Source organism: Psammomys obesus, unplaced genomic scaffold, assembly GCF_907164565.1.
Source record: "Psammomys obesus unplaced genomic scaffold, mPsaObe1.curated_primary_1811, whole genome shotgun sequence".
In the NCBI taxonomy this organism is placed as follows: domain Eukaryota; kingdom Metazoa; phylum Chordata; class Mammalia; order Rodentia; family Muridae; genus Psammomys; species Psammomys obesus.
The window spans coordinates 3,740,232-3,764,031 of record NW_026585643.1 but is presented as its reverse complement, the minus strand read 5'-3'; the positions used below and the strand labels follow the sequence as shown (position 1 = coordinate 3,764,031).

The 23,800-nt window shown below is 41.4% G+C and overlaps 1 protein-coding gene across 6 annotated transcripts in view; it reads left to right on the top strand.

Moving 5' to 3' along the window:
* The window catches only part of Zdhhc20 (zinc finger DHHC-type palmitoyltransferase 20), a 57,213-nt gene that overhangs the window by 6,568 nt on the left and 26,845 nt on the right, over positions 1-23,800 (top strand). For all 6 annotated transcript variants that reach the window (XM_055617069.1, XM_055617060.1, XM_055617051.1 and 3 more), the window contains exons 2-4: positions 5,883-5,909; positions 7,361-7,464; positions 17,263-17,383. In XM_055617069.1, the coding sequence (XP_055473044.1) occupies positions 5,883-5,909; positions 7,361-7,464; positions 17,263-17,383 (252 nt within the window). The remainder of the gene's footprint in view (positions 1-5,882; positions 5,910-7,360; positions 7,465-17,262; positions 17,384-23,800) is intronic.

The following is a 23,800-nucleotide window of genomic DNA, read 5'->3' as shown; positions in this document are numbered from 1 at the left end:
CTCACCCAGATTTTCTGCATGCTGCTGTTTTCCCCTTAGGGTGGCCTCCAGTCATTGTCTCTTGAATGTTGGATAGTAAGCTGTTGATGCCATGCCCTTTCACTGTAAATATTAAGGTTTTTCCCCAAGCTTTTCTGCATGTATATTGTATTTGTATTCTTCTGATGTCACATTTCTCATTCCCCTTTTACCCCAGTTTATTTTTACTGTAACATTTGGACCTGAAATGAGAGAAGACACTGTCTTTCTTCATTACCTTAATTTTCATAATGTGGTTATCTCTGCTTGGGCCCCCATTTTTGCAAACAGCATAACTTCCTTCTTCCTCCTTCTCCACCATCCATTCAAGGTTACACGTTAAAGATGGACCGGGCAGTGCATGCCTGCAGTCTCAGCACTCAGGCAGAGACACGAAGATTGTGAGTTCAAGAGCAGTTGGAGTTGTGGGTTCTGTAGTGAGCACAAGGCCAGTCTCTACTACATAGTGAGTCCCCATCTCATACACCAAAGTCGGTCATGAGCATTTACGAAACCGTTGGTTTGATCCACAGCACTGCAGATAATAAAAATAAGGGCTTACACATTACAGCTGTTCTTCTTTAGCCGTGATCTGAAGGCTAACTGTGGCATTTTTAAAAAAGCAGGCGTGCCCTGGAAGGATACCCTACAGTTTGGGTTTATGGGAAGTCTCCTCATGATTAGATGAGCAGGAGCGATGCTGTGTCATTGTTTTTAGCTTTGCTCACCATTCAAGAGATGGGTTTTGCCAGGCTTTTCATCTATCAGAGGTGCAGCTTTTTTTTTCTTGGTGTTCTGGTAGACTATACAGATTTGCCTTTGAGGAAGGACTTGCTGCTCTGCTGTGGCAAGTGCGGTCAGCAGGCTGCAGCCAAGCTCTTTCAGAGTAGCTTGCCTCACCCAAGGTCACATCTTTCCTGGTGCAGCCTGCTTGGTGTGCCTGAGAGAGGTGGAGCTGAGCTGTTCCTGCAGTTGTCACTGCAAATCCTATGCTGCAGTTGGGAGTGCTGCCTTGGCTCTGTTCTGCTTTACTTTTTGTCCTCTTAACGGTTCCCCTAGATGATAGGCTGCACTTGAAGCTCAGTCTCAGCACCTGCCTGTGCCTTAGTAAGTGTTTCTGTTGCTGTGATGAAATAAACACCATGACCAAAAGCAACTTGGGGAGGAAAGGGCTTATTTGGCTTACATATCTGTATCATAGTCCATCATAGAAAGAAGTCAGAGGCAGGAATAGAAGCACGGGCCAGTGAAGAACACTTTTATCACCTTGCTCAGCTCCTTCAGAAATTACTACTTAAGGAGCCATCCCACAGACTTACTACAGGTCAGTCCTACAGAGACAGCTGCTCAGGTGTGGTTCCCTCGTCTCGTACTAGTCTAGCTTATGTCAAGGTGACAAAGTAAAGTAACATTAAAAAAATCCAGCACAACATTGGGTTCCACGGAACCCAACCCAAGACAGTTATCATATATGGAAGCACTTGGAAACTGTAAATTATCTATTCCTTGATATTTTTATTGGACTCCTTTTTAGCATTCTTTGAGGATTCTTGCTTGAAAAAGCAGTAGTCACCAAATGGTGATTTCATTTATTTATGTATTTATTGATTGGTTCATCTACTTGTTTGTTTGTTTGTTTGTGACAGGATTTCTGTGTAACAGCTCTGGCTGTCCTGGAACTCACTTACTCTGTGGATCAGGCTGTCCTTGAACTCATAGCTATCCGCCTGCCTCTGCCTCCCTGAGTGCTCGGATTAAAGGTGTGTGCCATCACACCCAGCCAAATGGTGATTTTTCTAATGTTATAATTTTGTCTATATTTATTAACTGGAATTTTATCAGCAGGAATAATTTATCTTCCTATATATTATTTGTGTGTGTGTGTTTGTGGTCCACTCTTTTTGCCATATTGGATCACAAATGCCTTTACTCATTGAGTCAGTATGCTTCCCTGAGTCCCATTTTATGAGTTGTAATCTGATATTTGTTATTTAAATTGGCCAGTAGGAGCGCCATTCTCTGGTTCCTGCAACCACCTTCATTTTTAACATTTCTGCTACTATAGCTTTTTAAGGTTCACCTGCTACTTTCTCCTGCCATTAGAATTGGCTGTTTCAAAGTGGGTCTACTCTGAATTTTAAAAAAATAAAAATAGAAGAAACTACATGAATAATCTGCAAGGAGAGACCAGTGAAAGCCCCTGTACTATATATAGCTCAGAATTACCAAATCTGATAAGCAAAGATGGAAATGGATAGAAATAGTTCACAGGAAAAAATGAAAATGGCTTTTAAACATAAAATATGCTTATGTTCATTTATAAGTGCAGACTGTAAAATTACCCTATAATACCAAGAGTTTGAAAACAGTCAGGGTATTCATACATTGCTTAAAAGAATGTAAATTTTTTGAAACATGATCTTGGTTAGCCTGCCTGTGTCTCTGGAGAGACAGGATTAAAAGCATGCACCACCATACCCAACTTGAACTCTTTCTTACAAGAAGTCACCATTTTTCCCTTCCTCTTCCCCACAGCTCTAGGAACATTAAAAATTCTACAAGGTTTATTACAATGGTGTTATCCTGGCTGAGCGGTGGTGGCATCCACCCTTAATCTCTGCACTGGAGAGACAGAGGCAGGCAGATATCTGAATTCAGGGCCAGCCTTTTCTATAGAATGAGTTATAAGAAACAGCAAGGACTATACAGAGAAACTCTGTCTTGAACTCTCTAGTCTCCCCCCCCCCCAAAAAAAAAAAAAACCCCAAAAAAAAAAAAAAAAAAAACCTAAAAAAACAAAGCAACAAAAACCAAAATTTAACTCTGATCCTCCTGATGGGCTTTTCAGTATTTCTCTTCAGCTATATAGAGTATTCATAGCCAGCTTGGGTCACAAGAGAACTCAGGAAAAAGCAAAAACTATAGGCACGAATTTTAATTGAAAACATGACAGCTGGGCATGGTACTACACCTGTAATCCTAGCACTGGGGAGTCAGAGGCAGGAGGATCTCTGTGGGTTCGAGGCCTGCCTGGTCTACAAAGTGAGTCCAGGACAGCCAAGGGTACAAAGAGAAGCCCTATCTTGACCAAAAAGAAAAAGAAGGAAGGAAGGAAGAAAACATCAGCATAAGCTTATGAGATAAAAGTGCTTACACAGGCCAGGCATGGTGGTGCAGACCTTTAATCCCAGCACCTGAGATGCAGAGGCAGGAGGATTTCTTGAGTTCAAGGCGAGCCTGATCTTCACAGTGAGTTCTTAGTTCAGCCCAGACTAGATAGACCCTGCCTCAAACAGAAACAGAAAATGCATACATAATGGGCTAGAGAGATGGTTCAGCACTTAATATTGGATGCTCTTCAGAGGGCCTAGTTTTAATCCGCAGTACCCACACGAATGCTTACAACCATCCATACCTCCATTGGAGTTCAATGGCATGAGGCTTGCATGTGGTCTATAGACATATGTGCAGGCAAAACATTCGAATACACAAAACTATTTTTTAAAAGCACATAAACTGTAGAAATATATCACAGGAAGAAAAGGATGTGGCCTGTTGATGACTAGACTATCATCTACTAGCAAATCCCAACGACTCCTTAAAAAGCCTCTAGAACTAAAACATGAATTTAGCAAGATGATAGGGTAGAAGGTCAGCAAAACTCATTTGTATTTCTAGTAATAGGTTTTTAATAACATCAAAAACAAAAGATTAGGAATGATTCTAATAAATATATACGATTTGTAAACTGATGGGATAAGAATTTAAGATGGAGATAGCATATTCATGGACTGTCAAACAGCAGTGTAAAGATGACTATTTTCCCCCAGTTCATCCAGAAGGTCTATATAAACTAACCAAAGCCAAGAAGGCTTTCAAAATATTTTTGTGCGTAGATGTTTTGTCTGCTTGTATGTTTTGTACCATGTGCATGCAGTGCCAGAAGAGGGCATTACATCCCCTGGAATTGTAGTTATGGATGGTTGTGAGCTGCCAGGTCCCTCAGAAGAGCAGCCAGTGCTCCTAACCTCTGAGCCACCTCTCCAACCTCCAGCAAGGCTTTTTAAAGACAAACATAGCAAAACTGTATGGAAATGTATAACAAGAGTAGTTAAACCACTTTTGTGAAGAGCGACTTGGACAGTTCACACCTCTTCCTAGCCAGGAGGCTGAGAAAGCACGGATGAGAATTGTTTTTCCAGGTGGTTACCTGTCTGATTTGGGTTGGGTGTTTGCCATCACTTATCTGAATATTTGAAATTGGGCTCACAGAGATTTGTAAAAGTAGCAAGATCACTTAATTCAAAGAAAAATAGGCGGGGCAGTGGTGGTGGCACATGCATTTAATCCCAGCACTCAGGAGGCAGGGGCATTTGGATCTCTCTGCTTTGAGGCCAGTCTGGTTTGCAGAGTGAGTTCAAGGACAGTTAGGACTGTTACACAGAGAAACTTTGTCTCAAAAAACAAAGAAGAAAAAGAAAACTGGTGATGCAGATTAGAGGGTTATACTGTCAAGACTGATGCTGGGCCATATGAGTGAGTACTAAGGGTTTAAGAGGGATTTGGGCGCTAGGGCATAGTGAGGGTGTTCTGTTTTGATGATGGGCCATATCATTTTCTCCTTTCTCATAGTGAGATTTTAAATGTATACATACCCCATCCTATGTAAGCGTAAGACAGCAAATGCTGGGTTCTCCAGGACTCGAAGCACCCGCCCAAACCAGTTATTCTTACTCACAGTGCATTTGAATAGAGACCAAGTTCGGTTGTTGCGAGGAGGGAGGTAGTTCAACTGGTGTTCAGAGAAGGGGTATGTTTAGTCTGATGTTGGGGCTCAGCGGTTGCTAGGCGCATTTTTAGGAGAGGAATGTGTGTGCAGAGGATGTACAGGTGAAGGAGCTAGGCTGCCAGGTGTATTATTACAAGAGATGTGTGCGTAACCCAAACCAAATTAAATGACCTGTTTGCCTACCTCAGATCCGTTTGTCGCAGTAGTTTTTTTGACTCAGCTGTAGTGATGCTGTGAATCCTGATTTGCTCTCAGAGTATGCTTTTATATGGTCTACTGGCTCTAACATTCTCCCTCTCCTGAGGTGTGTCCTGAGCGTTAGGCGTATTGTGTTGTATGTGTATTAATTAGGGATGAGCACCCCACAGTTAGTTCTTCCTTGCATTTTGATCAGTTGTGGTTTGCTGTAATTTTCATGTGCTAGATCTTTGCATACATACATGAATTGTTACATATTTCCCTAAATATATATGATTACTGTGTGCCAGTTAAAAGGAAATGTGTATGTGAGCCAGAGGTAAATTTTGGATGGTGTTCAGGAACTGTCCATCTTGGTTTTTGTTTGGTTTTGTTTTGTTTTGTTTTTGTGCTCTCCTCCCATTCAGCCTTGTCCAGATGTGTTGTCACTCTTATACCCCGTCTTGAATACTGCTGATTGTCTAACCTAGCTTGGCCGGCCACCCAGGGATCTGTCTGCAGCCACATACCCAGTATTAGGATTACACATGCTTCTCACTTGCTGGGGATCAAGGCATGTCCCTGTGTGGTTCAGTCAGTACTTCACTAATTGAATCATCTTCCAGGCCCAAAAGATTTTACTCTGAGTACAGTTTTCAGAAAGAGGTTGTTATGAAGTACTGTAGTCTAATAAAGAGAATGGTGCTGTATGATTAAAGAAAGCACTAAAGAGATCCATCAACACACCTAAAGTTTAAAGAAGTCTAAAAATTTTAAGTAGTTATATTGTTAAAGAATGTTTTTGAAGTTTATAAAAATGAAATTGAGATAAATATTCTTGTAAAATAAGCCTCATGTATGAAGTATATTTACTTGTATATTTTCTTTTCTGTTCTAGTTACTATTTTTCGAAATGGAGAAAACGGTAAGACACTCTTAGTCTCACGTCAAGTAGAATCTCAGTTGTAGCCGTGTACTTTTTATTTGATGGAGATAAAATGTTTTTGTTTTCCTGAAAGGAAATATGTATCTTTAACTTCTGAGTAATTAAAGAGAGAGAACACTTGAGTATCAGAAATGATTAACATGGCCATGTTTTCTTTCCTAGGGCTTCTAGTGCCTGTAGTTTGTATAAATTCATGTATTTCTGCCATGTTCTTCAGCGCTGCCTGTTTCAATTCTAATGAGATCTACTTACGGCCTACCTCTTGGGTGGTTCTATTGTTCATAATTTGTTTAAAATAGCACATTATTACTCACAGCTTTTTAATCAACCAGACTTGAGATTGTATTATTAGGTCAAGGGAATAAAGAATTTAGAATGACCAAGCAACACCTAGAGGGAAAAATCTTTTCTAAGAATTTCACTAGAATTAAAACTTTAGGAGTACCATTGAAGTAAAATTTTGAGCAGCTAGCAGGTTTTTTGTTTTGTTTGTTTGTTTGTTTGTTTGTTTGTTTTTTGGCTTTTTGAAACAGAGTTTCTCTATGTAGTTCTCTGAAATTCGCCGTGTAGACCAGGCTGGCCGGAACTGAGAGATCTGCCTGCCTCTGCCTACTCAGTGCTGGGATTAAAGGCATGTGCCACCACCAAGCCTAATATTTATCCTTATTACTGGAGATAGTTGTGTCTGATTAAAGTTGCTCTTAAGTCTTAATTTTCAGTAAGAGAAGAAACATAGATTCAGTGTTGGTAGTCCTGTCTTTCTACAATTCATAATTATTTTACATGTGTTGAAAGTGTACATACAAAATACAGGGAATTTCTGAAGATTTTGTTTATATATTTGAGTGCAGGGTCTTTTGTGTAGTTCGGGCTTTCGGGGACTTGCTTTCTGTCTTGAACTTGAGATCCACCTGCCTTTGCCTTCAAACGGTGAAGTTACAGATATAAAACATGCTCAGCCTCCAAATGCTGGTGTCACAGGCATACACCATCTGCTCAGCCTTGACATTAGTTTTTTAAGTTCTCATTTGTATTATTATGTCTTGATATTTTTTACCATGTCTTAGAGAATTTTTGTTCTCCCCCTCCCCTTTATTAAAGGCTGTCTTATATAAAACAATGAATTGTAGGTTATTTTTGAATACAGACTTTTTGATTTATAGATTTAGATTTTTCTTAGAGCTTTGATTTGTTTGCAAAGATTGTTTTTTTGTTTGCAAAGATTTTACTTTACACTCTAAAATAGAAGAATACACTATTTCCTAATATTTCTTACTGTTATGTCATATAGATAAAGGAGTTTATATATTTGATATTTAAGTAAAAGTTTTTATTAAATTAGGTCTTGTGACCCAAGTACTGTTTTAATGTAATCCATTTTCTTGTTTTCACCTTGACTCAATGAAATGTTATTTGTTTTTATTTACCAGGAAAGATGGTTATTTACCTTGTGGCTTTTCATCTGTTCTTTGTTATGTTTGTATGGTCCTATTGGATGACAATATTCACATCTGCCGCTAGCCCCTCCAAAGAGGTAAATTTTCTGTTGATAAATTGTCAAATGCTTTAAGTGATTATGGCATGGTATTTCTTTGTATTACCTGTGTTGAAGTCATGCATGATGCAGTTGTTCTGTTTCCATTTGTGAAAATCTTTGGTAATACGAAAGCGAGTCATTGTCTTGTTCTCAGCACAGTTTACTGACAGTGTAGAGTGTTTAGTTGTATTAATATTTTCTGGCATGCTGAATTTTCTTAAACCTGGAGTAAAAAGTTTTAGGTCAGAATTCAGTTAGGTCAGTAGGGCTGATTTTTAGAAATCTTTCAGCATATTTTCTCAGCCATGAACAAACGTGCTATATCTAAAGTACATGTCTCTGTGGAAAGAGTTACTCAAGGTTCATCTTGCTGTGGTGACATTTCTCTGCTTAGAGGATGCATTTGAAAAATGATATAGGTAAACAATTAAGTACAGTAGGTTTTGCAACTGCGTCTCTTGCCTTGATACAGATGATCTCTTCCCTCACTGAAATCTAGTGTATAGCAAGGTGATCAAGACTTCTGGAGGCTGGATACACCCAGTTAATGTAGCTTTCCGCAGGGGGATTGCAAGTTCAAAGCCACCTTGGACATTTAAGACCGGTCCCCCAAACAAGGAAACAGCATGCACACACACACGCATGCACGCACACACACCTAGGTACACATGCACAAACACACACATACTTACACTTTAGAGTTTGTTTGAGTTAGATTATTTCTCAACACATTAATTTCTGAGCTTCAGTTTTCTTGTCAGAAAATTGTGCCTGTCTTTGGGATGCATTTAAGGATCGACATTTTCCAAGTAGAGTTTTTAACATATTCTGGCTTCAGGATTAATATTCAAATATTACTTGATAATAATGTAATTGCTTTCCTTCAAACTTCAAAATTTGTTGAAATGATAGACCATATAGTTTCAAATACCAACTTTCTTTTAAAACTTTTAAAGAAAGTCTATATACAGAAAATAAAAGTCTGAGTGTATACTTGATAATATTTCCAAGTGTCCTAGATAGAGTTACTGTTGTTGTGATGAAGCACCAAGACCAAAACAACTTGGGGAGGAAAGGGTTTATTTGACTTACACTTCTACATTACAGTTTATCATCAAAGGAAGTCAGGGCGAGAACTCAAGCATGGCAGGAACCTGGAGGCAGGAGCTGACGCAGAGGCTTGCTCCTCAGAGCTTTCTTGTCATGACTGGCTCAGCCCAGCCCAGAGATAGCACCCACTCATAATGGGCTGGCCTCCCCCGTTACTACTAGTTAAGAAAATGCTCTGCAGCCAGATCTTATGGAGACAGTTTCTCAATTGATTTTTCCTTCTTTCAGGTAACTCTGGCTTGTGTCAAGTGGACATAAAACTAGCTAGCATATCAGGTTACCCTTTAATCCCAGCTCTGGGAGGCAGAGGCAGGTGGATCTCTGAGTTTGAAGCCAACTTGGTCTACATAGCATGTTCCAGGTCAGCCTGAGCTACTTAATAGAGAACCTGTCTCAAAAAACAAACAAAAAAGATTTCACAAAAACTGAACACACATGTTAACCATCATCCATGCCAGTTCAGGAACACCAAGCATCAGCCTTAGGTGATCACGCACCTCATAAGAAATCACTCTTCTGCCTTACTTCTGTATAGGTTCATTTCTGTCTTTTTCATGAATGCCTGAGTATCTCTCGTTTTCATAAATGCCTTCATTGGCATTCTAATTGTAGGGTTCATCTCTGCTGTTGTAAGTCATTTTCACTGTTATTATGTTGTGGTGGATGTGTTGTGTTTACAGGACCTGTTGTCCAGGGTGGTTCCAGTAAGCTGTGCATGTCCCGCTGGGATTGGAGCTGCTCTGTCAGGTTACACACGTGCTGAACTTTAGCAGATAAATCTGCACAGGCTATTGCCTAGTTTTTCTTTTGGATGCCATTGTTTTGAGAGTAAAGAAAACCATGAATCAAACCTGCCAGTTTCTTAGCTGTGTTCTTCACGCATTTCGTAATGCTTAGTCCTTAAAGTTATGTTACAAGCTTATATCTGTTTCACAATCTTTTAAATTGAAAAAGATGTAATTAATCAGCTCTTAGTAGTGAAGAGTTGAAAATATAGCATATGCAGCAGGGCATGGTGGCACACATCTTTAATCCCAGCATTTGAAAGCATAGGTAAGGGGGCTGGAGAGATGGCTCAGTGGTTAAGAGCACTGTCGGTTCTTCTAAAGGAGCCAGGTTCAATTCCCAGCACCCACATGGCAGCTCACAACTGTCTGTACCTCCAGTTCCAGGTGATCTGACACCCTCACACCAATGCACATAAAATAAAGTTAAATAAATTATATATTTAAAAAAAAAGAAAGCATAGGTAAGTAGTCGACATATTGAGACCCTGTCTCAAAACAAAACAACAAAAGCCAAAAGAAAATTAAGCGTGTGTAACACGTAAATAGTTCCCAACACAAGAAATGAGAAATAGAAAACGGAAACAGCGAGTAGTCCACCTGAGACCCTGAGACACGTGAGGGTGCCAAAACTTTGTTCTGGAGCCACACCACTCTACCACTTGCTGTCTGTGCACCTCTTGAGATGTTCTGTAATGCTTCCTCTGGCAGATGAGCCAGACGGACTGCATACCTACAGGATTGCTGGGAGGACTGAATAAATAGGCAGTACGTATAAAATATATAAACCACTGCAAGAATGGGCTGGCATAGTGGGAACCATTAGGTGTTACGGTGCTGGATTCATTATGTTGCCTAGCTTCCCTTTTTATGCCCGTTCTATTGCATCTCCTCACTACCCCCACCCCCGTAGGTTCCTACAGCTGGCTGAGCTTGGTCCAGTAGCCCGGCCATGGAACTCTTATCTGCTCTGCCATGGAGCTCACCTGGTACTACCATATTCACTTTTCTCATACTTCACCATATCAAACTATAACTTGCCCAAGACACAGATCTTTCTGCTTTGTTGACTACTTTACACCCCTCCCCCATGAAAGTCTGGCATGTCAGGGGTGTTTGATAAATGCTGAATGAATTTTAAGTCTTCAAGAGCCACCTAAATTGTGTTGACACCAAGAACAGAAGTAAAACCAAAAATTGTTTTCCTCATGAAGATTCCATATAGTGATAGCTAGCACTATAGATAGGACTGCAAAGCTCTGCTGCTAACAGAACTGTATTAGGTCAGAAGTGAAAGCACTTGGGGGTTAGGGCTCAGGGAATTAAAAAGCACAAACTGAACTTTTTCTTTTTTTAATTACATTTTTATTACAAAGTAAATAAACTAATATAAATAAAAATACAAATAAAATAAAAAAATACAAAATAAAATAAAATAAAAATACAAAAAATTATTTTTTATATTAATTACAGTTTATTCACTTTGTATCCCAGCTGTAGCCCCCTCCCTTCTCCCCTCCCAATCCTATCCTCCCTCCCTCATCTCCTCCCATGCTGCTCTCTAAGTTCAGCGATAGGGGAGGTCCTCCTCCCCTTCCCTCTGACCCTAGCTTCTCAGGTCTCATCAGAACTGGCTACATTGTGCTCCTCTGTGGCCTGGCAAGGTTGCTCCCCCATCAGGGGAGGCGGTCAAAGAGCTAGACAGTGAGTTCATGTCAGAGGCAGTCCCTGATCCCCTTACTAGGACACCCACTTAGATATTGAGCTGCCATGGGCTACATCTGTGCAGGGGTTCTAGGTTATCTCCATGCATGATCCTTGGTTGGAGTATCAGTCTCAGAAAAGACTCCTAGGCCCAGATTTTTTGGTTCTGTTGCTCTCCTTGTGGAGCTCCTGTCCTCTCCAGGTCTTACTATCTCCTCCTTCTTTCCTAAGATTTCCTGCATTCTGCCCAAAGTTTGTTTGTGAGTCTCAGTATCTACTTTGATACAGTGCTGGGTGGAGTCTTTCAGAGGCCCTCTGTGGCAGCTTCCTGTCCTGTTTCCTGTTTTCTCCTTCTTCCAATGTCCATCCCATTTGCTTTTCTGAGTGAGGATTGATCAACTTACTCAGTGTCCTCCTTCTAGCTCAGCTTCTTTAGGTGTACAGATATTTGTAAGGTTTATCCTATATTATATATCTAGTATCCACTTCTAAGTGAGCATATACCGTGTGTGTCTTTCTGTTTCTGGGATAGCTCACTCAGGATTATCTTTTCTAGTTCCCACCATTTGCCTGCAAATTTCATGATTTCCTTGTTTTTAATTGCAGAGTAGTATTCTATTGTGTAAATGTACCACAATTTCTGTATCCATTTCTCCGTTGAGGGATATCTGGGTTGTTTCCAGGTTCTGGCTATTATGAATAAAGCTTCTACAAACATGGTTGAGCAAAAGTACTTGTTGTGTACTTGAACATATTTTGGATATATGCCTAGGAGTGGTATAGGTTGATCTAGCACTATTCCTAATTGTCTGAGAAAGCACCAGATTGATCTCCAAAGTGGTTGTACAAGTTTACATTTCCACCAGCAATGGGGGAGGATTCTCCTTTCTCCACATCCTCTCCAGCATGTGTTGTCACTTGAGTTTTTCATCTTGGCCATTCTGATGGGTGTAAGGTGAAATCTCAGAGTCGTTTTGATTTGCATCTTCTAACCGATTTACAAACTGAACTTTTTTAGGGGAGTTAAGTTATAAAAATGGAATTGTTTACTTGCCAGTCAGTGGGTGTTTACCAACCGCCTTCCTTGCATGTTATTTGCTGCGTTTAGAGAATAAACAGGAAATCAGATAGACCTGCTCTTTATATTAAAGCCAAAGGCAGGTGTTAAACAAACAAATGGCAGAAAGATTATAATAAATTTATGAAATTGAAGTAACATTAGAAAAAGAGTGATATGGCCTAGCATAGCTGGGAAGAAGTTACTCTGGAAGGAAAGGCTCCTTTTAAATAGTGTCTAGACAGTGCTCACCCAGCAGGTGGAGTCTAGCTGAGTTGTTTTTAACCTCTCCAGATCAGCTTCCTGAAGGGAAAATTTTTGTTGTTTCCTGTAGTGTCACCATTGTCCTAAATCAGAACCTGGTTTTATAAAATAGACAGAGAGATTAAAACCTGAAAGAATGGCGAAAGGATAACTATAGATGTGAATGGCCATTGGTTGGCATTATCCCATCTCCTTAAGAAAGATGTCTGCTTACTTGCTTTTTCTATTTTGTTTTGTTCCTGTCTTTTTTGGCCAAGAGACTATTTCTGTCTGTAACCCAAGGAACCTTATACTCAAGGCAGTCCTCTTCCCTCAGCCTGCCAAGTGCTGGGCTATAAGCATGAGCCCCATGCCCAGCAAAATGTGTTATCCTGTCTAAAAGAAAATTTGGACCCATCATTTTCTGGTTGAAATTGTATAGAAATTGCCAGGCTACTACAAGAGAAGAGATCGTGTTCACTCACATGGTAACTGATAGGCCAGCCATACTCTGTGAGCCACATGCAATCTTCTTACCTATATTTGTCAGCCTTTGCCTTTGCTGGGGAGCGCTAATCCAGTGCCAGGCTGTTTTCACACCCTAGTGTCTCATTGTTCCCTCTACCATGATTCTTCCCTTTGTCTTTTTGGAAAGCTCTTCATCACTGTAGATTAATTAAAATCCTTTGATGGTTTCCTATATGTGTATAATATATTTTAATCATACTCAGCCCCCTTTATCTTCCCAACCCTCTAAACCTGAACAAACGTCCCTCCTATGTATGCGTGCATGGGGTGTGTGTATGTGTGTGTTTGTTATAAACTGAGTTGGATTAGGGTGGTCTGCCTGAGCATTGGTATGGAGTTATTTAGTTATTTACTGGGCAACTTACCAGTGGCCACACTGAAGAAAAATGACTCCTCCGTCCTTGATAGCCATTAACTAACTGCCACCTCCTCACCTAGGCTAGGGCTTTATGAGCTCTTTGTCCATCTGTGATGGAATGTTGACACACTCTTATTCATGGAGCCACGAGCTCATAAGTACAGTGGCCATGTCATGTCCAGAAAACAGTGTTTCGTCACCATCCCTCTTTCCCCTCCACAGTGTTTCCTGAGCCTTGGAAGGGGTGATAGAGATGTTGTGTTTAGAGCTGAGCACTCATCAGTTACTTACTCTTGGAATTTTAACCAATTATAAGTCTGCATTAGCCATCAGCCATTGCAAACCAGCTTCTGACCCAGGCTGACAGTGTCGCGCTACTGTATGGGTATAGACATAAGTATATATAGGGCAGTTTGACACCATGTCATTCATTTGGCAGAACAACAGTAATAGTGGTGGTGTGTCATCGTTGTCTGTCTGTCCATCTGCCTATCCGTCCATCCATGCTCCCCATCCCTTCCAGCCATGGGCATTTATCTAGATTTATAACCAGGAATGAATTCTGTCTTGTAGAGTGGGGTCAAATCCTAACAGAAAAGTGGTTGGTTACTTGGGTGGCAGTCACACCTTGCCTGGGAAGTCCAGAGTCCACTTCTGGCTAGGTCTGTGTCCTCCATCAGTAACCTGCACAGCACCTGTAATGCTGCCGCACTGCTTTTCCATTTATAATTCTTTGTTTTCAAGGCAGTATTTCTTCTTCTTTGGATCTGTGCTGTTTGACTCAGTGCTTCGCTGTTTTTTAAGATTTGTTACTTTTTTATTTTATGTGTATGAGTGTTCTCCCTGCATGTGTGAATGTGTACTGCATATGTGTCTGGTATTGCTGAAGGTGAGAAAAGGGTGCTGAATCCTGAATTTGAGTTAAGGACACTTACAAGCTGCCATGCTGGTGCTAGGAACTGAACTCAGGTCCTTTGGAAAAACAGCACTGAAGCAGCCATCCCATGAGCCCCAGTGCCTAGCTCTTAATTGCTTTGTTATTGCTGTTTTTGTTTTGTTTGGTTTTGAGACATAGTTTCTTCGTGTAGTCCTGTCCTTAATTTACACGATAGATCAGGCTGGCCTCAAACTCAGAAATCTGCCTGTCTCTGCCTCCTGAGTGTTGGCGGTTAAAGATGTGCCCACTGTGTCTGCTTTCTTAATTGGTATTTGTTAGACTCTGGAGTGAGCAGACTCTGGCTGTGCAGGCAGCTGAGTCAGGTAGATTGCTTGAATTCAGGAGATTGACATTAGTCTGAGCAACATAGTAGAACTGTCCCTTTAGAACAAAAATAAATAAGAGTGTTTATTTTTAGTCATTTTGTTGCTGGGGATTGAACCCAGGACTTGTGTGTGTGTACCATCCTTCATTTAATATACATATTTAAGTGGATTTTTCTGAACATTGAATCTAATGTAATAATGGCACCCCATAATTTCAATTATACTCAATAGCATTGAATGTTATATACTTGCTATCTGAAAGTTTTCATTTGATTTAAGCTTCTCATTGTTTTATAACTTTAATTCTTAAGGAAGAATGATGATGGGTAAAAGTGCAATCAAGCTGAGGGCTAGAAAATTCTCCTGCTGGCTAGATATGTCAGTCCAGAGGAATTGCAGGTATCTGGTCAGAGTCTCATGTATGAACATCATACAATAAGATTGTAATTCTCTTTTGAAAGTGTTAACTATCTCTGAGGCATATGAAAGCGTAGCGCTCATTTTAAAAACTACTTTATTTGGGGTATTTCTACCTTCTACCTTCCTTCCACCAACCCCCAACCCCAGGTAGGAGAGAGAAGGTTAGTGGGGTTAGAGGGGTTGCAGACCCCTTCACTTCTCCCAACTGTTTAGGATGGATGGGTCTTTGGGGATATATCAGTCTGTCTGCTCCAAATTGCCACACCATCTCTCTGGTTTCCAAACTGCTAGTCGCCACACACCAACCCTGCAGGCCATGCCTTCTCTTTCTGGGCTCTCAAATTTATAGCCTCAGAGGCCTGGACCACACCCCTCTCTGTGCTGCATGAGACAAGTGGTAGGACCAGCTGGCAAAAGCTACGCCCCAGACGAGACAATTGACAGCTGTGAACAACCTGTAGCCCAAGTAAAATCCCATGCTTGGGATTAAAACAAAAACATATTTACATAACATAACTGAGTTTATAAAAGAAACCAAAACTTCATTACATGAAAGTTTGTGTCAGCTCTCACTGTAAGACCGTGTGAGTCTTCTCTGGTGGTTCTTTAGTTGACTTAGCACAGATCAGCCTGGTCATTAAGTGTGACTATGTGAAATTCCAGTTAATGATTCCTTGACCTTTTAAAAGAAAACACAAGTAAAAATGGAGGGTCAGAATTGTTAAAATATTAAACATGACTTTAAAAAAAAAAACAAATCTGGGGCTGGAGAGATGGCTCAGAGGTTAAGAGCACTGGCTGTTCTACCAAAGGTCCTGAGTTCAATTCCCAGCAACCACATGGTGGCTCACAGCCATCTATGAGATCCTGTGCCCTCTTCTGGCATATAGGTGTACATGCAGGCAGAATAATGTATAAATAATAAATAAATCTTTAAAAAAATAAATCTAAGTTATTCTTAGTCTAAAAAGCAAATCTGTAAAATAGACTTGCTAAAGAATGTAGAAATTCCTAGTTACAAGAAGTCATGGAAGAGGGAAGGCCCTTGAGATGACATAAAAAGAAGAGCAACTAAGTTCATGCTAGGAAAAATGTTCCTGAAATGAACCCTGCTGGTCTTGGTGGCACTGGAAAAGCAGAGGAAAGAGGATTGTACATTCAAGGCCAGCCTGGGCTACATAGCTGTTTCTAGGCCAGCCTGGGATGCATAGCAAGACTCTGTCCCAAAAGAAAGAAACTAGTGGAAGGACTCCTTATTTTTTGTGTACTTTGTTATTGTTTTGGTGTTTAAAACATTTTTTAAAATCTTTTTTGGGTTTTGTTTTGAGAGAAAGGAAGAACATGAAGTCAGTATAGCAGTGGGGAGGACCTAGAAGTTAGGGGGGAGAGTATATGATAACATACGGATTTTTTGTTTGTTTGTTTTGTTTTTCGGAGACAGGGTTTCTCTGTATAACAAACCTGGACTTGCAGACCAGGCTGGTCTCAAACTCAGAGATATTCAGGAGCCTCTGCCTCTTGAGTGCTGGGATTAAAGGCATGCACCACCATGCCCAGCTATGAAAAATAGTTTTAAGCTCCCCAACCCTCCCCCCCAAAACAAATCTAAAGCCAGAACCACCTCAAAGAATTATCTCATTGAGGAAAGGAGATATAGATATAGAAAGAAGCCTTGGTAACTCTGGAGAGAATAGCACAATTGATTGGCTTTTTAAAAACGAGTAATGACGGGGCTGTAGAGATAGCTCAGCAAGTAAGAGCACTGGCTGCTCTGCCAGAGGACCTGAATTTGGTACCCAGCACCCATGACAGATAGTGTCTCAAAAATTTGTAATCCAGCCCCAGGGGATCCAGTGCCTCTGGCCTCTGCTAATACTACACTAACATGCATGCACCCAATGTGCAATGAAAAATGTGAGTCTTTGACCTCATGGAGGCATTTGGGAAAACAAAACATGAGACTCCTTATCCCAGGGACCTCATTATCACTCGAGCATATCAACGTTTTTGGGTATCCTTCTAAAAATTAAAAGTTTTTCTAGAACTTAGTTCTGGTTGAAAAAGCTTCTTTTTGTAGAGGGTGGCAGCAGTTACTTGCAGAGACTCAAAGGTGCAAAAATAATGGAATTTCTGTTCTATGCCTTCATTAGTAGGAAGTAGTAACACTTTAATCTGTGCAGTTTTTGTTAACAGTTACATAAAGTGAAGTTGGAAATGAGTTTTGTTTTCATGAAGCACAGTGTCTAGGGGTCCTCCCCCTATTTTGGTAAAGCTCTCAACACACTAGGTAAGAATTCCAAGTTTAGTAGTTGTCTTTCTCTCTCTAGTTCTACTTGTCAAACTCTGAAAAGGAACGTTATGAGAAGGAGTTCAGCCAAGAAAGACAGCAAGACATTTTGAGAAGAGCAGCAAGAGACTTGCCCATCTATACCACATCAGCTTCGAAAGGTAAGAGAGACAGGCTGGACCTTGCCAAAGAGCTCTAATGTGTGTGTCTCTGCGTGGCCTCACTCATCACTGGATGCCACATAAGGAACATGGTTTCCTGTTCAGTGTGTCTTGTGTAGTATTTCAAATGTAGTGGATAGTTAGTTACTTGTATTAATGCAGGTTCTCTCTAATGTGAATCTGGGTTTAGTTTGTCTTGTTGCCTGTTTTCACCCTAACACTCAGCCTTACTAGCCAAAGCTTTCTAACACTGTTCCTAGTACACTATGATTTGAAAATTCTGGCTTGAATAATTTAACTATTCTATGTCACTGAATAATAAAAGAAATCAAGAATATATAAAGTATGAGGATAAGTAAAGACAAGGGGGAGAAAATTTTAACAAAATATGATTGTGAAGGCCAAGCTATGAATTCTGCTGGCTAATTTTATGTCAACTTGACACAGCTTTAAAAAGTCATGTGAAAAGAAGGAGCCCCAATTAAGATGCCTTTATAAGATCATACAGTAGGGGCTGGAGAGATGGCTCAGAAGTTAAGAGCGCTGCTCTTCCAAAGGTCCTGAGTTCAATTCCCAGCAACCACATGCTGCCTCACAACTATCTATAATAAGATCTAGTGTCTTCTTCTGGCATGCAGGTATATATGCAGCTAGAACATTGCATACATAATAAATAAATAAAATATTTTTAAAAATGATCATGCAGTAGGCAAGCCTGGAGGGCATTTTCTTAATTAGTGGTTGATGAAGGAGGGCCCAGCCCATTGTAGGTGGTACCATCCCTGGGCTAGTGGTCCTGGGTTCTACAAGAAAGCAGGTGGAACAAGGCAGTAAGCAGCACCCCTCCATGGCCTGTGTCAGCTCTTGCTTTCAGGTTCCTGCCCTGCTTGAATTCCTGCCTTGACTTATTTCAGTGATGGACTACGTACGATGTGGAAGTGTAATAAAAAAAAAGCTTTTCCTCCTGGAGTGCCTTGCTCATGGTGTTTCATTACAGCTATAGCAATCCTGACAAGGACAGTTCATTTGCCTGATTCTAGCCTTCCTGTTTCCTCTAGGACATTGCTTCTCATAACGATCAACTGAGACATCAGTTTTCTTTCCTTGGGTTTAATTCTTTGATAGAAAGAAATTGAGGTTCTGAGCTGGTCACTTTACTGTAGGACATTGTTTAAATTATTTACCTTGTTAATTGGTTCAGACAAGATAGTAGCAGCTTAATGGTTCCTCTGTTCTGATCTCTACATATAAGAATGCATTTAAACTCACAGTAATCCCATGGGATAGGTACTAATCTTATCCAAGTAATGCAAACCAGCCCAGGGTGCTGTGGGGCCAGTGAAAAGCAGCAGAGAAATCAGAACACAGTTTGGGGGTTATTGAGTGACTTCCTGACAGAAACGTGGGCCTAGGCAACTGAAAGACCGGATTGACTAAGGTGATATAGACTAAGCTATGTGGCTCGGGCTGTCCTCCTGCTGTGGCCTCTAGTATACCGGCATGGAGTCAGGCAGGCTTTTGAGTGCAGTTACAAACACACACATGGTTGGTCCATTTGTAGCATGCTGGCAGACAGCAGGAAAACCAACTGTGATCGCTCCAGGAGAGTCCTTGTACTGTGCTCAAGGCCGGTGGTAGATAACGACAAATTGAATCCCTATGGACACAGGGCAAGTTACTTGTTCTGATCATTACGAGGCTATAGTATGTGAAGAAACAGTGTGAATCCGAGTACCCTAATGGAATCCCGTGGCCTTCTCAGTGACAAAGCACACAATCAGGGAGCTGACCTCTGTGACTGTGTATGAATCCTGACTCCGTTTTAAACTGGCCATGGTGGCTTACAGCGTTAATCCCAGCAGGCAGAGCCTGTGAGTTTGAGGCTCTCCTGGTCTTACAAAGTGAGTTGTAGGCTAGCTGTGATCACATAGTTAGGCTGTGTCTTTAAAAAAAAATGGGGGAGGGAGGCAGAACAAGAAAACTTTAATTATCTGCAATATTTTAAAGGGTATATTTGGATTTTAAAGATGTGAAACAGGCTAGTAGGTTGGAAAGACAGCTTAGTGGGTAAAAGTCTTTGGAATGAGGGCCTAAGCTTGAATCTCTTAACACGCATGTGAAAATGTCAGCATTGCCATGCATGCCTGTAACACTGCAGGGTGGGAGCCACACGTCCTGAGAGTGCTAGGCAGAACCGCCAGCTTGCTGCCCAGGGCCAGGTCCTGGGCCAAGGCACAGATAGACAGACTTGTCCTGGCCTCCTCATGAGTGTGCACTGCACACGCACCATATCACACACAGACAACACACAACAGGCAGTCTAACTAGCCTATTACAGTACAGGAGAAAAGCGTCTGTTGCAGATTAACCTCTCTTGTTTCCTTACGAGTGCTGTGCAAGCTCAAGTTACCTCAGTAGCAGCAGAAGCCACAACTTAATGGTGTCAGCAGCAGGCTGAAGTTTTTTCAGAGGCCTCGAGGTCAAGCCAGGATTTGTGACTTCTGTCACAGAACTTTGGGATGAATCGCTATGAAGCAGAGTTCCACTGAGCTGTCTGAGGGCTGAGCGATGGTTCAGCAGTCTGCTGCTCCTTGGAGGACTTGCGTTTGTTTCCCAGCATCCACGGCCTGTGGCTCATAACCCCTGGTAACTCCAGCTCAGGGGAAACCAGTGTCCTCTTGTAGCCACTGCAAGCACCTGCGCCCAGAGGCGCATGCACACATAATTAAAAATTTAAAATCTCTCCAAAGTTTTTAATGCAGATCCACTGGTGCTAGGGATGACCAGTGTAGGAGTGTAGCTGTGCTCACAGCAGCCGCTGTGGGAGTGGCTTAACAACACCTGGGTTGTGAAGTTACATTCTTGGTGTTTTGGTATATTGACTTTTTTTTTTTTTTTTTTATAATTATCTGCTTCTTTGGGTCAGTAGAAATGTTAGATGAGATGTAAAACAACTAAGTGCATCTCAATATATGATGAGGTTTTTAACAGACCTCATTTCCAACAAATGACAGGTAGTTTTAAATAATCCTTTTTTTATATAGAATTTTGAAATAACTAATTTATAATAGTGATTATAATTCCAGACAGTAGATATTTTAAACCGTGGTCCATCCTTTCAGTGAATTTATGAATTTCCAAGTTATACACAGTTTGGTCAGTTTATAGCAAGATCTTTTTTTAAAAAGAAGACACTAATTATTTAGTTCTAACTAGCTTAGAAGTCAGAGCTGCACCTGCCAGTGACTCTTGAATGCTGCAGTTAAAGGCACGTGGCACCACACTTGACTAAGATCATCCACCTTTGAAGTAGTACATGTGCCCCTAAAGGTAAAGAGCCAGTCATACAAAAGCTTGGGTCTTAACTAGGCCCTGTACTCTGGGTACTATGGTAGAAGGATTGCAAATTGAAGGCCAGCCAGTTTCTCTATATTTTGAGACAGAGTCTCTTCGTAAAGCTCTGGTTATCCTGGAACTCACAACTCACTGTGTAGACTAGGCTGGCCTTGAACTTACAGAGATCTGCCTCTGCCTTCTGCTTTGGAAGGGCTTAGATTTAAGGCATATACCACAATGCCTGGCTCTTCTATTTCTTAACTCTGCAGGAATGTTTTGTCTGTTGATGTGGATGGAACTGAGTCCCTCTCAAAGGCTAGCAAGCATTGTACCACTGAGATAGAGCTTGAGCCCCTAGCTACAGTTTTTAGCCACAAAGCTCTGATACCAACATCTTCTCATCATTCATTATGTTTACTGTTTTTTCCTGACTTAGAGCAGATTCAAGGATCTTCTGTGCGATAACCTTCCAAGTCCTCTGCCGTGTGGCAGGTGTTAGGTAGAGTCACCGCTGTGCACACAGCTACATATCAACATTGTCCTAACACAACAAGCCCAGCAACCTGCCTTTAGTAAGTCAATCAAAGGGAGTCATGAAAATGAGAATTTTTTCCACTGAGATATATTCAGTGTGTCCACATTGGGAAGAGAGGCAAGATCTGGAAACTTCCCTGAGCCCATCTTTGATGTCCTCACAGACGGTAAAGTTTAAATATGAGGCAAGAGGTCTGTGTGACCCAGCAGTCCTGGTCCTGGTATGGCTCTGCAGCTTCCGGCTCTCTAGCAAGGTCTTCTGACTGGTAAATCCTGGGAGCTACAGGAGTTAAGTTCCTCTTCTGGCTGTCCCTAGGTCCTCAGCCTTCCTTCTTCCTGCATGGGATTCCTGGAGAAATTCCTGTGTTCTGGCATTCATTGCTTCAGTAGTTTGATAGCTTAAGGAGGGCCCAAGTCTCTCTTCTACATATCTTCTTTTCTGGCACTTTTTAATCAACAGAGAAGCTGCACCCTCGAGTCTCATTTCTGTGATTTCAGAGGGATCTTTATCATTTTGCCCCATCACATCCCAGAAACATCAGTCAGGTGTCACCAGTCACCTGAGCATATACCTTTCAATTCAGTATCTGCCCATCCAGTCAGAACCAATCTAGTGTTTCTAGTTTTGAAAGGACACTTGTACTTTAGTGAGTTACTATTTGAACCTTCAAACACAGAAAACAGATTTCCACTTAAAGTCTAGTGTGTCATGGAGGCAAGAGGCAGGTTTGTTGTGTTCACTTGTATTTCTGGAAATGGGCAGTATTATATGTAGAAAGTTTCTAGTCTTCATTGAACAAATGAAAGAGCACCCCATCCACACCCTGCTGCATTTCTGTCTTTAGTACTGTCCTTTTCTCGCTGTGCTGTTCAAGAAACTGAAGGTTCCTTTGATTACAACCATTTCATTATCTTCATCTGCTCATTTATTAAGCATAGTTCCCTCCCTCCCTCCCTCCTTTCCTCCTCCTTCCCTTACTCCCTGCCTTCCTTCTTCCCTTCCTCCCTTTCTTCTTCCTTCCCCTGTCCTTTAGACAGGGTTTCACTATGTAGCCCTAGCACTCACCGTAATCTACCTGTCTCTGGAATACCATGCCAGCTCCACCGCATTTGCTTATAGGGACTGTTTGATTTCATTGCCATCCCAGGGCCTAGGTACATGCATAGCTGTCACAGGTTGAGTGGAGGGAAGAGGTCGAGAAAAGGAGATGTAAGGCACTTGGCTTCTTTCTGATCCTGAGCTTAATACACATGTAGCCTCATGTTTCTATTTACTATGTGGACTCGGCATTACTGCACCATCTTCAGCTTGCTGTCTTTTCGTTAATGGTATGTGTATTTTGTGTGGGGAAATTCTTATTCTGCAGAATAGTGCACTATACAGATACACCATAAAGGATTTAGCCATTTTCATATATAAAATTATTCCTAGGGACTGGAGCTCAGCAGTGAAGAGCACTGGCTACTCTTCCAGAGGACCCAGGTTCAGCTACCCGCACCCATGTGACAGGTCACAACTGTCTATCATTCCAAGTCACTAGGGATCTGATGTCTTCTTCCAGCCTTCAAGGCCTCTAGGCACCGATGGTTTGCACAGTGTTTCTCACGAAAAACACTCATGTGCATTTTTAAAAACAAATTATTTCTGGTGTTTTATTATTTAAAATAGCTGTAGTGAGCATCCATATTTGTTACTTTTTAAATATTTATTACTTTTAATTAGGGGTGTGTTTTCTGTGTAGGTAGTATACTTGGAGGCCAGAGGTCTGGAGCTGGAGTTACAGATGGGTATGAGCCACTTGCTGTGGGTGCTGGGAACTGAACTCCGATCCTTTGGAAGAGCAGGTAATAAAATGGTCTGAGCTTCTGAGCCATCTCTCCAATCTCCCTGTCTGTTACTGTCCAAAAAGCCAAGCAGTTTTCTACCACAGTCAGTTCCCTCTGATTAAGAGTTTTCATTTTTTTAAATGAGCCAAAGTTGTTTATTTTTTCATTTCTTAAATTTGAAGTACTCAATGACATCCTTGGCCACAGGTCTTAACCACTACAGAACTGCAACCAATCCCTTTCCTTGGCTTCCCCTCTCCATCATTTTACAGAGGCCTACCCATCCTCTTGTTTCTTGTCATCAGCCCTAATCACTGGTGCTCAGCACTGAGTGCCTCCACTTGACGTACATGGGCTCATCACAGCTGAATGCAAGCACACAAACATGAGCATGGCGCTTGTCTACGGCGTTGGCAGCTTCGCATATGCCATGTGCTAAGCCATCGTGGATGAGGGAGGCCCTCAGCACCTCTTGTAAAGCAGTACTGATGTCCATTACTCCTCAGCTATGGCGGTGGATGATAAGGCCGAATCTTGAATGCACCTGAGCTTCCAGCTTAGTGCAGTTTGGCAGCAGCGGGAAAGCAGTCTCTGTTTTTAGTGTTTTGTTGTTTCCCCCTTTAAGGCTCAGGCCAGACTGCCCTCCAACTCCCAGTGTAGTTGATACTGACCTTGAATTTCAGAGCTTTCTGCCTCAGGTTTCCCAGGCACTGGGATTAC